Raw genomic sequence first — 13,818 nt, 5'->3', positions numbered from 1 at the left:
CTCCCGGCCGGTCGCCAACCGTGAGACGCTCGGAGACAGCTCTGGTTCCCCGGCGGGTCTCTAACTGGGCCGGCCGGGGATCCCCGAGGGGCGCGTGAGAGACGGACGAGGCAGGTGCTCTGAGACCGTGTTTATTGGCTCCTTAGAAATCAGAGTCATAACAACTGTACAGAGGGCCCCACCTTCCCCGCTCCCGCCCGGTGGCTCCCGGAAAAAGCAGCTTCATGGGGGGCACAGGGAGACTCCTCTGGGATTCACAGTAATGAGGAACAAAAACGGAAATAAATTAAGTGATACAGGGGAGGAGGTCATAGGGAGTCGTGTTCCCCAAATCAGTGCATGAGGAGGGGTTACCCAGGGCCTGGAGCTGGGCTCCCCACAAGCTCCCTCACCTCAGAGAAAGCGTTCAAGGACCCTGGATATGGAGATGTGCTCCACTTCCCATCTAAATCTGAGAGCCTGCCTACATCTTGTGCATCTGCCAAACTGAGCACCGTGCATGCCGTGGGTCACTGGAATGAGGTGGAGGCAGTCATCACTCAAGAGTCCATGGGCCCAAGGCCTAACTGTGCTTGTAGTAGTGAGGTCTCACTCTTCATTCCACCCGTACCAGCAGGGCATAGAGGAGTGTGGCCCCCTTCTCCTTGGTTACCCATTCAAGTTCGGCTGGGCTGAAGTGAGGGTCAGGAGGTTCTCTGAGGGCAGCAGAAGGAGGGCCAGGGGTGTAGGAGCCAGGGCGCACACACACCTGGAATGCCACCTGGGCCTGGTGTGTCCGCTGGGATTTGGGGTCCCGGAATCTGTCAGGCAAGAAGCAGAAATAGGGTAGTGAGACTTCTGGCCCCTGTCACATCTTCCCCTTGCTAACTACGTCCACTGCACTAGCTTCACTCTTCCTGGGAATCATTCCCATCTTATAGGGAGTTGGCTCTAGCTCTTCTATTCTAAATGGTTTTCCTACCAATGCCTCCTCAGCTAAATCCCTCATCTCCTCCAGCCTTTGCTCAAATCTCAACTTAATGATGTCTATCCTGACTACCCTATTTAATACACCCACTCCAACCGCACATTTTATCTATTTTCCCCCACTCCACTTTTTCTGTTTCCACAGTATTACTTGTCGCCTTTAAAAATGCTAAATATGGACCGGCCGAGTGGCGCGATGGTTAAGAACTGGCTTGGGACACCAGAGGGCCCCGGTTCGGATGCCACATGAGGGCCAGTGACACTGCCCTCCACAGCTAAGATGCTGAACAACAGCTCAACCTGGAGTTGGGCTGCCGTGAGTCGCCGGCGACAGCGTAGGCTGCAGCCCCTGTGGCAGTGGGTTGCCATGGGCTACCATGTGTAGCCAGCAGCCAGCGTGAGCGGCCAGCAGCCGCAGTGAGCGGCCCGGAAGCCGGCGACTGATCTGCCTCGCCTGGGAAGAGCGCAATGATGGTGCCAACTTGGGCCAGTAAAGCAACGTCCTCCACAACTAGACTGAAGAACAAAACGACAGCAACTTGTCTGTTCCCCTTCCCCAATTCCCCAGCGCTATTCCCATCCTCCCCAATTAAAAAAAAAAAAAAGCTAAATATTTTTTATGCATAAACATTCTAGAGAGAAAATATAAGTTCTACAAGAGCAAGTTTCCCTTTTTTGGTCACTGAGATAGCATGAAAGAAGTGGCATTTATTCAACAAATGTGTGAGAAAAGGGCTGGGGTGGAAACAGGAATTAGCAAAACCAGGCGGGAAAAGGGAAGGCAAATCATGGAGACCCAACTGGCCCTGGGGCCCCGTCCCATGTACTCACTGCACTTTGGATGCCAGGGTCTCAGCCCCAGCATATTGGAGGGAGGGAGAAAGCAGCACTGGAGGGGGCTGTTCCTCCCGAGAAGGTACGCAGTTTTCACCAGGCTCCTCAAACCCTCCCCCAAGGTCTCCCTTCAGGGGCCGGCAGCTCAGGATGGAGGCAGTGCCTGTGAGGAGAGCTGGGTCAGGGTAGCCCTGCTGCAGCCCACAGGCCCAGCCTGCCTTGATCTGCTGGAGCTACGGTACCTGCTCGCAGCTCTCCTCGGTCTAGCACCCTCCGGACCGCTGCAATGTTGCTCCCATGATACGCCATGTGCCACTTCTTGGTTAGTGTCCCAGCCTCCAGACGGGGATTCACCCTAGGTGAGCAGATAGGACAAAGGTCACTGGTTCCCCAAGGTCATCCCCTAGATAAAAGTTGTCACTTCTTCCATGCACCCTCTTGGGACCCTCCTTTCTCAAGAACAGTAAGGGAGACACACATGACCCTGTCCCATCTGTACCTGAGGTTGAACCTGCACCAGCCAAAGGGCAAGGCGTATTCCCGGGGGGGCTCCCCACGGCGCCTGTGGGCCTCATCCCCTCGCAGCTTCCGGCAAGACTCACAGTAGCATAAGCTACGCTTCGGTAGAGGCATGAAATAATCCTCTGTGGAAGAATGAGTGGTACTTGGTGCTGTGGCTCCCATCCTGGGTCACAACCACACAGCCTTCTTCCAACTGGTCTCCAGAAAAATGGGAATGGCCCTGCACTGGTCCAGGGAATGAGCAGGTTCTAGGGGGGCTGGGAACTCACCAGGAAGCAGCAGCAGTTCTTGGAAACGGGAGCAAAGAGCATGGTACTCGCAACTCTTGAGAGGGCTGGCAGCAGGCAGTGGACCCCAACACACACTCTCCTTGATCCCTGAAGGAGCAGAGGGAGCACAGGTGACCGGAGATGGGGCTAGAATATGGGGTGGGGTGGGGTAGGATCCTGGTCCCTCTGGGCTGGCTCACCATCCACCATGTCAGCTTTCTCCATGTCCCCTTGGGTTCCAGCACTCTTCCCACTGGCAGCCCCTGGTTCAGGGTTCACAATTGTCACCTGCAGAAAAGAGGGATGGTCAGCTAGAGTGTGACCAGCCTCCAAGGCCTGCTGATTCCCTCCTTGGAACACAGACTTCCCCTTTACTTGGATAGCTATCTCCCAGGCATTCCCTCCTCCCTGCCTCCATTGCCACTAACCTGCTCACACTGCCCATAGAGGTCCACAAGTGCATGGCAGGGTTGGGGGACGTCTGGCACAGCCACCCCCTGGTCCATTCCATTGACATGTAGATGCAGCCCCCCGGAGCTGTCTATCCGCAGTCCCAGGATGGTGCCTTCAGGACATGTGTCCAGATTTGGCCCAAACTTCTCACAGATCTAGAAGAAAAGACCTACTGTCTTCCCAGAGATCGGACTCCCACCAGAAGCAGCCACCACCCGCCCTTCACTCTGCTTCAGGTTGCCAGTCCCTGGACTTTGCTTTCATACTTGTCCATTGCCTGGGCTCTACCCACTGCTTCAATGACCTAGACTTCACCTACTCTTTCCTACCACTGCAACATTCTCAATGGCAGGGAGAAAGGAGGCAGCAAGCCTAAGACTGTCCAGGTAATGACATTCACAGCCTTCTGTGTCTACCCACTACAGTGCCCTTTTATACCTGTGATTCTATCTCTAGGGCTCAGGGCCCCTCCCTTCTCTCTGCTCCCTACCCACCTTGAGGCCATTGTGGAAGACCCCATGGCCCCGCAGCAGCCAGGCTGCCCGTTTGAGGGCACAGGCAGAAGCAGGGAAGTTGAGCCTCTCAGGTGGGCAGGTGATGACTCCCAGGACAAGGGAAGATGTCCACTGCCGGTTCAGGAAATCTATCCGTACCTGGAGAAGAAGGCAACTACTCCCCACTCATGGCCTCTTGGGAATAGGCCACCCACCCAGCAGACCCATTTTCCTCACCCAAGCCAGGGAGGGAAGATGACACCTCCCAGAGTGTGGCCTGGGATGCTGCCCCTTCTGATGCTTGAAAGTCTGGAAACTGCAAATTCAGTTGTTTTCTTCCCTCTTTCAGCCTTGGTTTTGCTGTTGACTCTGTAAGTATTCTTGTCCCTAGCAACTTCCTTCCCCTGGCGAACACTAACATCTTTTTGTTTGCAGCAGAAAGGCCCCTCCTCTGGAAAGCCCTCCCTGCTCCCACAATATAGGATCTGGTGTCTCCCCTGGACTCCCCCAGCCCTCCCTTACTGTTTCCCTCACTACAGTCACCAGGTGGGTGCTTACTGGTTACCAACGAGCAACTTCCACCACAAAGTATGAACAAAAGCCCAGGAAACTCATCCAAGGGGCTTGCTTTCCACTATGTCCTCAACCTCGAAAAGCCTTGCTCCAAGAGGACTGGCCCTGGGTCACCTGAGCGAGTTGCTGGGGATAAGGAGGTAAGGCCCACCTGGACCAGCAGCTGGGGCACTAGGGGCTGGCTGATGACGACAATGCCTTGATTGTAGCTGGCCACCCGTGTAGCTGTACGGTTCCCATTGGACAAGAGGATATTCTTGCCATGGTTTTCCAGGAACTCGAGGGCTGTAGGTATAATGGCCACTTGATCTTGGCCCTGGTATGGAGGAGAGACTGAGCTGCTGCGTTTGCCCATGTGAGGCCCAAGCCATTCCAATGAAGTGGCAAGCTCACACAGAGCTTGCACATAAGCCTCTGCCCATCCAAGACAGAATCAGAGAACCCCAAGATGACCTGGTGGCCAATGACCCACCAACCACTCATCCATGTGCCCAGAGGGCCCTGCTGCAGCCTCTTACTCCCAGGCCATGCTCCTCGCCCTCGTCGTCCTCTTCGCCCTCACTTCCAGTGTCTGAGCTGGGGGATGGAGGCTGGGTGCCTTCTGGCTCCTCCAGCTTCGTGGAGCTAACAATAGACACACTCCGAACTGGCCCGTATAGATCCAACACAGCCCACACATTCTAGGGGCACAGAAGACCAAGGAAGTAGGAGATGAGTGGAAGACCTCAACCCCACTCCCAGAACCCAAGGCAAGTCTTGGGTCTACCTTGGCAATGCCAGTGGCTGCAGGCCCCATATCCTCTCCATCTACCAGGATGTGCATTGTGTCATCTGTCCCCCGCCGAATGCCCACACGGCTCCCCACCTAGAACCAAGGTGAGACAAGGAAAGATGCTCAGCCCACCTCTCCCTGCCACCCCCCCTCCCAGCCCCATCACTTATCCCTGGATCCAGCTGCTTCACCCCTAGCCTCTCTAGGTTCCGGCCGTAGTTCATCCTCTGGAGCTGCCCGTCACGCCTCACTTCACAGCTGGACACCATCCAGGTGGTCTTAGTCCGAAGCTCTGGCAGGGAGGGAGGCAGCCCAGGGCTACTGACTGCTCCAGGCCCCATCTCCCCTGGCACTAGTGTGGTCAGCCCTAGCCGGAGGGAGCCTGCCCATTTCTCATCCAACTCTTCTACTTTCACCTGTGTGAGAGAGAAAATATTAGCTGGCACCAGCTGGGGGCGGGAGGGTAAGAGGCAGTCCCTGGCAGCCTCCTTTGTTACATCTCCACAGCCTACCTCAAAGACTTCCTCAGTCTTCAGCTCCTTGGTGCTGAAGACAAGGCCATGAGCATAACCAGCTGCACGCACTGCCCTTGTGCCATCTTCCTCCAGAGTGACGTTCTTGCCACAAGTACTATGGAATCGGTGAGCCACTCCAGCCACTGTGGAAAGATGGCATCAGAGATAGGGGTAGGGTTGGGGCAGCAAGCTTCAGATAGGATATAAAGCAAAGCTTTCAGGTGAAGCAGAAAGTTAACACGTTGAGGACGGGGCATTTAAATGTATAGATGCAAATCTGTGTCACCGGTTCACAATGTGTTAACATAAAGGTCCCATCTGCCATTACTCCTTCAAGACCTCTGACACCTCTTTTCACCACAGCAAGACTCATCCCCAAACCTGGTATGCCCAGCTTATGGTGTCCTGGACCCTTGATGGCAGGGAAATGTCCAGGCCCTGTGTACCAAGCATAGCCTCCTGCCCTCTTCTTGGCTGCTTCCCACCATGGGTTGTTCCCTCCCTTTTGCCTGTAGCTGCTGCAACCAGAGTGACTGGAAGCTGTATTCCCCAGGCCCACAGCAGGCAAGCAGAGCATGCACTCCCTCCCTGCTGGCAGAACCTGGGGAGTGCAGGGGGAATGACTTCTCAGTGGCGGTGTTGCTGGTCGCCAGGCTGTTGTCCATGGGGCCGGTGGCATTGGTGATGGACACTTGGACACACTGGCCATAGAGATCCACTACTGCATACACCTCTGGGTAGGAAAGGAAGAAGTCAGGAATTTGATAGCCCAGGGTGGGCTGGGCTAAGAGTGGCAGATCAAAAGCCACACAGTAGTCACCTTTACCCGGAGGCAAGCCTGAGCACGCAGCGCCTTGGTCCTGGCCATTGATGAAGTAGTGCAGATCACCCTTAGCAGTTCGCATCATACCGATGCGTGCACCTGTGCCCAGAGCATCAAGGTCACACCCGTAGTTGTTGCGCATCGTGTTACCATCTTGCATGATGGCTGTGCCACTGGGGGGAAGGCAATAGGGGCAGGTCAGCCTCCCAGCTTCCTTCCCACACAGGTCCCTGCTCAGTCTCTGCCTGTCAGAACCTTTCAATGCCTTGGACTGGGATCTCGATCTGGGGTCTAGATCTGAGACCCAATCCTGTGTCCTATGTTCCTGGAATATCTGCCAGGGAAGAGCAGTAACAACCCTGAGAGGAAGGAGGGTTCAGCCCTGTGGAAGGGGGTATTCCCAGAATTAAAGAGAAGAGTCAGCCAGATCCCGTAGGTTTGTCATTGTCCGTGGCCACCACAGATCCCACACCCTGCTTCCCTCATCCCAGCCAGCTCCACTCAGCCCTGCCCAGCTGGTCCCCAAAGCAAGCAGGCCAACCTCAGCATCCAAGTATCATAGTCGATGTCTGTCATAGTGTTCGGGAATTCAAGGTCCTCCGGCCGAATAGCCGTCACTCCTGGGAGAAGACAGGGGTAGGTCAGAGTCGAGCCCCCCAGCTATACGCAGCCAGCACCTCCCTCAGCAAGCGTGTGTGCATGTGCACACACAGGTGCCCCTCACCAGCCTCAATGGAGCCTGACCAGCGGTCCACCATTTTCTGAATGACAATTTCAAACAGCTCTCCATCCCGCAAGGCCCTGCCAGAGAGAGCGGTGGTCAGACAGGCCCTAATTGGGTGGCTGAGGCTGGGCAGTAAGAAAGTGGGGTTGCACAAGTCCAGACACTGACCGGTTGGAAATGACAATGGCATCATTGAACTCGCTGCGGCAGTTGTGGCGAAGTGCAGTGCGACCTCCGTTAGTGATGACTGCATTACTGCCATGCAGCTGGTGGAAACGCAGGTCGGAGCCCCCAGCCCCTGATGATGGGGAACTTGGAGACACCTGGTTGTTGCCCTCAGGGAGTGGCTCGGGGACTGGGGGCACCTCTGCAAGAGGGGACATCACCTATTAGGCCTACAGTTGTCTCTGAGGCCCCCTGAGGCCCCGTGAGGCCACCCCACCCTCCTGCCCCAGCCCAGCTGGGCCCTCACCCACGTCGTCCACAATGGTTGCCTGGGCCGCCTGGCCGTAGAGATCCACAACAGCATAGACACCCGGAGGCACATTCCAGGCAGCAGGGCCCTGAGTCATCCCATTGACAAAGAAGTGGAGAGTCCCATCCTCCCGCCGCACCACGCCCACCGTGTCCCCTGCCTTGGAAGAAGGGGGGCTGGAGTGAGGAGTCAGGCAGAGTCCCTGCCTGGGCTGGTCCTACAGCAGCCCCACCTTGCCTACTCCCCACTGCTGAGACCTGGCAGCACACCTACTCTCCCACCTTGAGGCGGTCCAGGTTGTGCCCATATTCGTCCAAGATGGTTGTCCCATTGTGCATCACCCCATTCCCGGTCATCATCCAGGTCCCTAGGGGGACAAGGAGTGGCAGAGGACATGAGGGGGAAGCCAGGACTCCTCTCCTTTATATAGCAGTCCTCACATTCGTCTCCAAAACCATTAGCCCAGCATGCCTTTTCTCTGACAGTTGGCTTTCTTCCAAGCCAGCCAGAGGCCCTGTCCATGTGGCACTCCTCAGCAAGTGAATCAGTCATCACAAGTGTGACAAGTAAAAAAGAGGCTGGAGAACAAGTGTCAGGGTTGTGGGGACAGCTTCCTCCCTAGGATGCTATCCTGGCCCTGCCCTTCTTAGGAGCTCACCAGAGCGCAAGTTGGTCATGGTGGAGGGCAACTGGAGGTAGGCAGGGTTGTGGGTGGTGACACCAATCTCAATGGAGCCAGCCCATTTGTCCACCATCTTGTCGATGCGCACCTGGAACACCTCTCCATCCCGTAGGGCTCTGCTGCTCAGCACCACGCCATGATTGAAGTCATCAGTGGCACTGGGGGCACAGCAAGTGGGGACTCAGACCCCTAACAAGATCTCTGAGAGTGCCAGAACTTAGCCCAGCAATGCCTGCCTGACACCCACTGCCCCCAGTTAACCAGATAAACTTCACACTCCAGAAGACTCCCCCCTTTTCTGGCCAGGATGCTCCAGACCAGACACCCTCTACCTCCCACTTCCCCACCCCTTCCCCCAATTCCATTAGAGCCCCTTCTGCAGGCTTCTCCCCACCCCATGGGCCATACTGGGGCCTCAGGGCAGTGCGTCCCTCGTGGGTGATGGCTGCCTTCTGCCCACAGTTGGGGTGGAAGAGCAGGCGCTCAGGTTCTGCCTGGGTAGCAGGAACTGCACGGCGGAGAGCACCCTCAGGGGACAGTGCCCGCAGGATAGCATTGTTCCGGCGTAGACGGTCACTGTGGTTGTTATTGTGGACGATGGTCACCTTCACTGCCATCCCATACAAGTCCACCACACCATAAACCACTGGGGGTGTCAATGGGGTAGCCACACCTATGGAGGTAGAGGGCACAGGAATGGGGTTGGGGGTGAGGGGAGAAGAATCAAGTATAGGAAGACTGAGTATCAAAGAGGCAGAAGGATGAGGTTCAGACCACCCTCATTGAAAGCCCTGGCCCACCAGCTCTCTCTGAGCGTCCCCTTACCCTGATCAATGCCATTAATGAAGAAGTGGAGGGCAGAGTTGGACTTCCTCGTGAGACCAATGTGGTCACCCTCCTATTCAAAACAGAAAAATAACAGTCTGGAATCCATCCACAATCAGGCTCCAGACAGCTGTGGAGACTGTGAGAACAGAGCAGTCCTGGAGCCTTCCCACCACATGTCACAGGGGAACTGCTCCAAAAAGTTCTCATGAGTCTCAGACCACCATGAATGCTCAATGAATGTCAGGCACTGAGTTAAGTCATCTTATAACCATCAGCTTGTTTAACCCTCACAACAATCTACAAAACACTCCTAACAAGCTCATTTTAGATGCTCTCTGAAAAGAAAAAATTACCAAAAGGGATATCTTCTTGCCTCAGGTCACTACCACAAATGGCCAAAACAGTAAGGGGAATTGAACCCATCCGACTCTAAAATCTGAGTGCCTAACTGTTGGGAAACCCTGCCTTCTCAGAAGGAATCTTCAGACAAAAGATAAACGGCCTTGCTCTAGGTCACAGAGGAGACTGCAGTGCCCAGGCAAGGATGCAGCATACCGGGACTCCCCTGGAGAGCGGCCCAGGCTGTGCCCCACCCTTACCTGCAGCTCATCCAGACTGAATTCACAGTACTCCCGGCGGGTGCCCTTGCCATTGGTCAGAATCCCACAGCCGCTCATCATGATGGTGCCTAGGGGAAAGCACACACCCTGGTTAGGGTATGTTTTCTTGAACTCAGCATCCCCAAGTCTTTGCCCCCACCATACCAGTGGCTGGTACCTGACTGCAGGTTGGTCATGGTGGCTGGATATTCCAAATTGTTGGGGTTGTGGGTGGTGACACCAATCTCAATGGAGCCTGACCACTTATCTACGAGTTTGTCGATGCGGATCTTCAGTGGAATATTAGCAGAAGAGAGAGGCAGGGAATGTAAGTGCAGAGAAAGAACCCTTAGCCCTTGGCTATTCCCCAGTTTCTACCCTTCCAACATCAAGGATCAAGCCCCATCTTTAGCTCCCAGAGGGTGAAGTGCCAGCCAGACCCCAGGATCTTGCACACCTCAAACATTTCATTGTCCCGGAGCGGGCGATTGGTCATGACAACCCCATTGTTGAATTCATCCAGGGGCCGGCGACGCTCGGCCGTCTTATTATTGTTGCTAAGTTTGATGAGGGTTCCACACTTCTCGTGAAAGAGCAGGGCATCGTTGGAAGTGAGGACGGGCGAGGTGGCAGCACAGCTAGACCCCAGCCCTTCCCCTGCCGGTGGGGAGCTCAGGTTCACATTTAGGAGGCCCCCATTGTAGGCAGATAGGATGGCGTTGCTCACCACCTCAGATAGCTCCATGCTGGCAAAGTCTATAGCAGCAGGACAAAGAAAGGAAGCTGAAATGAGGCTCTATACCCTCAAACCCTCAGGCTTGCACCTCTCTCCCTACCCCTCCCCCTGAGGTCCCTCCCTGTCCACCTTACTTCCAGCTCCATTTCCCAAAGCCTCCCCGAAGCCCTCACCATTATGCGACTCAAGGCTGTTAGGAAACGTCTCCGGCTGGGCCTGCACTGGGGACACCATGAAGACTGGGGACCAGGCAGGATGGGAGGGGAATAAGGGTTCAGCCCCTGCTACAGGGCCCACAGCCAGGAGACCCCTCCTCTAGCTCCTGCTCTCAACAGACTCAGGGGTCTGAGTGGCCCTGCCCACATCCAGTGTCCACTTGTCACTACATTTCCCCCACTCCTTCAGCCATTCCCTCTGTCCCACCTCTCCACCACTGCCCTAGCTGTGTTCTCACCTTCATCCCCAGAGGTTCCCTGTTCAGCCACCGCAGAATCTTCATAGGGAGCAGAGGGCTCGAGGGGAGGTGTGGGAATGGGAGTAGGAGAGCTAAAGCCTGGCTCAGAGGGTAGCACAGTGATCTGGGTGCACTTGCCGTAAAGGTCCACAACAGCCCAGACTCGAGCAGGCAGGCCTGTGGCAGCCACACCACAATCCCGCCCATTCACCCAGAGCCGCAGCTCCCCGGCAACCGTGCGCTCCACGCCCACACGGTCCCCTTCGCCAAGCTGGTCCAGGTCCTGACCATACTCCTCTAGCACAGAACGTCCATCCCTCAGCACGGAGCAGCCAGACACTACCCATGAGCCCCCCTTCAGCCCCGTGGCGCTGCTTGGGAAGTCCAGCACACTGGGGTCCAGTGCCGTCACCCCAATTTCAATGGAGCCACTCCAGGAGTTGACCTGTGATAAGGGTGGTGGACACAGGGTCAGAGTGAGTCACGGATGGATCTCTCACCACTATGAAACCATTTTACAGACCACGTCCCCCTCAACCCAACTCTCAGACAGCTTAACTGGTTTTTTCTCTTGAGACATGAGACGCTAATCCAGAGATGCAGTCCCACAAGTAATTTTCTGGACTCTGTCTCAGGGATTGTTTGATCTGCTTTCCCCGGCAACTCTGCACTGTACTGTGGGTGCTCAGTGTCTACAATACCAATCCTTTCCCCCAACATGCTGGCTAAATTCCCTGGCTTCAGCCCCCTGCCTCATCTAACTTCACTGGGCTCTGTGGCTTCTCAACCACCCCAATCCACAGCTCTCTCTGCCCATATTCCTTGCTCTTGTATATCATTTTCTTCCCCTTGGCCTAATTCTCTCCTATCTCTGGCTCCACTCAGATTCACTCTCCTTGCAAATTCAATCTTTGTGCATCTGGTCTCTTCACTAAATTACACACAAGCACATACATACCCCTCCTTCTCCCTGAGAAGCTTCTCTTACCCATTTTTCCCACCCAACCCTGAGTTTGTCCTTCAATGGTCTGTTCTTTCCTTGCTTATCTCTCTTCTCCACCCATCACATCTCTGACATCTCTCCATCTTCCATCTCCCAGAAATTGCTCCAGAAGTTCTGTTTCCTATTCGTTCTAGTGAGTGAGGCCCGTGTCCCTTCCCTGCTCCTGGGTCTTGAGAAAACTCTAGCTCTCCTTGTCTCCTTCCCCTTCAGACTGAATGTTTCTGTTTCATACTCCCTTCCTGCCCGTCACCTGGTGTCCTAAGTCTGTCAGTTTCCTCTTGGTAATGTGGGCTAACCTGGCTGTCCTACCCCGTCTTCCCTCTGGTCCCCTCCCACAACCCTCCACATCTCGGTTCCGCGGCCCCCAGTCCACACCTTGCGGTCGATGCGGACGGTGAAGACGCGTCCATCGCGCAAGGGTTCCCGGCTCAACACCAGCCCGTGGTTAAACTCCTGGCCCGGCTGCTGCCGCCGCGCTGTACGCCCACAGGCCGACAAGCTCACCAAGCGCCCAGTTCTCGGGTGTAGCTCCCCACCGCTGCCCAGGCCCCCGCCAGACCCCGGTCCTGGGCTGCTCCCGGCAGGGCCTCCACCCCCACCAGGCCCCGGCCCCGGGCCTCCCCCAGAGCCCCCACTCCCACCCGACCCCGCCGCCATCGCCGCTGACGCCGGGGCCGCGCGACAGCCGCGCTTGGCGGCACCGTGGCAACCGCGGTGCACAGACACCCTGAGGGAATAGGACCTCGGGCTTGGGGGGGGGGTGCAGATATGCTTTACGGCACTGCTAGACACTGAAGCATCCCGGGCTAGGGAATTAATTACTACCACGGTGGGAAAAGGACGACGGGGTCGGAAAGGTTTACTTTACGGCACGGCAAGGTGACGGAGTGGCTCCGAGATGAAGAATTGGACAGGGAGCTTTTGCGACAGTGGAAAAAACGACTGCCGCAGGCATCTTTACGACGGAGGGGGGGGTACTGGCACCTAAAACTTGCAGCTTTGCGACAGCGTCACCTACGACCCCGCCCTCGTCGATGGAGGCGACACCTTGAAGTATTCGCTTTACGGCAAGAAGGAGGTGTCTTCTTCACGCTACACGCTTCAACGTGGTGTGAGCCGGAACCGGTAATATATATATATATATATATACATATATATATATACATATATATATAAATGAAAATCTCTGCCCTCCACACCATTGAGACAGGATATGTCTTGCGACAGTGTCGCAATCCCTCCCCTTTGTATCACATCTCTCGTGAGAGGTAAAGCAGGCCGACTTTTGGGGGGAAAAGGCTCACGGATGTTTCCAGTCAAGCCCGCCTGGAACTCCAATCCAATCAAACTTAGATTTTAAAGCCACAAATAAGTCCAAAAAAACCCCGGCAGGCAGTTTCAAGCAATGGCGCTAATGGTTCCAAAAGATCCCCCAGAGCTATTAAGCCCCCAGCCCAAATCCGATGCTCGCACTACGGCTGGAGAACTCATGTTACAAGGCCTCTGGCCCCAAGACAAGAACCCCTGACTGTGATTGGACAATTAGGGCAGTGATGGGAGATGGGCGGGAACAAAGCCCAAAGACAAAGAAATAAGATTTGGGGGTGGGGCAAAAAGGGAGGGGCAACCGAAAGGGCTCCCTGCCCGAGGTCCCTATATAGTCTTGATTCCACCCACCGCGACTCCAAGGAGCAAAGGGGGAGGGGGCCCAGGCCACAGCCCAAGCTTCTCCCTCCCTCGGTGGAGGCGGGGCCTCAGGGGCGGGGCTATGTGAGCAGGGAGGCGGGACGGGGTAGCTGAGAGTGGACCCCTGGTGGGGCCATGGAGAAGCAGGAATCTCTGAGGGCGGCTGGCGGCCTCAAGGGGAATGCTAGGAGGCATCGGAAGAGTCGAGGAAGGCGCCAGGCTATCCTCCGTAGTAGTCTTGTCTCACGGTCCTGGGCGACCCTGGCACTCTGGGGGAATTTGTAATTTGCATTCTTGGTTCTAGCCGGCCCTCCGGGGAGGCAGCGGTCCTCGGTTCCGGGCCCAACCAGCATTCTGGGGAGGTTGCGGAGCACAGTCTTGGGTCCGGCACGTACCCTGGCGGATTTAAC

The 13,818-nt window shown here is 55.8% G+C and overlaps 1 protein-coding gene across 7 annotated transcripts; it reads right to left on the bottom strand.

Moving 5' to 3' along the window:
• Positions 1-115: 115 nt before the first annotated feature.
• Positions 116-12,394, bottom strand: NEURL4 (neuralized E3 ubiquitin protein ligase 4). Of its 7 annotated transcripts, none has more exons than XM_019664919.1 (29): positions 12,098-12,394; positions 10,720-11,164; positions 10,439-10,504; positions 9,987-10,285; positions 9,708-9,819; positions 9,530-9,618; positions 8,928-9,000; positions 8,511-8,775; positions 8,079-8,260; positions 7,702-7,787; positions 7,418-7,580; positions 7,114-7,312; positions 6,946-7,022; positions 6,763-6,841; positions 6,219-6,394; positions 6,000-6,131; positions 5,396-5,541; positions 5,075-5,299; positions 4,878-4,976; positions 4,630-4,791; positions 4,263-4,427; positions 3,539-3,697; positions 3,020-3,199; positions 2,792-2,879; positions 2,592-2,699; positions 2,300-2,444; positions 2,043-2,155; positions 1,798-1,963; positions 116-800 (listed from the first exon to the last, which is right to left on the bottom strand). In XM_019664919.1, the coding sequence occupies exons 1-29, from the start codon at positions 12,377-12,379 to the stop codon at positions 596-598; spliced, it is 4,686 nt and encodes a 1,561-aa protein (XP_019520464.1). In that variant the 5' UTR covers positions 12,380-12,394; the 3' UTR covers positions 116-595. The 7 variants fall into 7 exon arrangements, with proteins under 7 accessions (XP_019520464.1, XP_019520465.1, XP_019520458.1 ...); XM_019664920.1 differs by having other exon boundaries at positions 6,225-6,394; XM_019664913.1 differs by lacking the exon at positions 10,439-10,504 and having other exon boundaries at positions 7,422-7,596.
• Between the last annotated feature and the right edge of the window lie 1,424 nt (positions 12,395-13,818).

The sequence above is a fragment of the Hipposideros armiger genome, unplaced genomic scaffold (assembly GCF_001890085.2).
Source record: "Hipposideros armiger isolate ML-2016 unplaced genomic scaffold, ASM189008v1 scaffold_431, whole genome shotgun sequence".
In the NCBI taxonomy this organism is placed as follows: Eukaryota; Metazoa; Chordata; class Mammalia; order Chiroptera; family Hipposideridae; genus Hipposideros; species Hipposideros armiger.
Note: the sequence above shows the minus strand (reverse complement) of the source record. Positions and strands in the feature narration are given on the sequence as shown.

Excerpts from the sequence above, each read along its gene's own strand:
- NEURL4 (XM_019664919.1), bottom strand. The coding sequence starts at position 12,379 with ATGGCGGCGGGGTCGGGTGGGAGTGGGGGCTCTGGGGGAGGCCCGGGG. Across the intron at positions 9,619-9,707 it reads CATGACCAACCTGCAGTCAG|GCACCATCATGATGAGCGGC; the intron begins GTACCAGCCACT and ends GCTTTCCCCTAG. Across the intron at positions 6,132-6,218 it reads AGGCTTGCCTCCGGGTAAAG|AGGTGTATGCAGTAGTGGAT; the intron begins GTGACTACTGTG and ends TTTCCTACCCAG.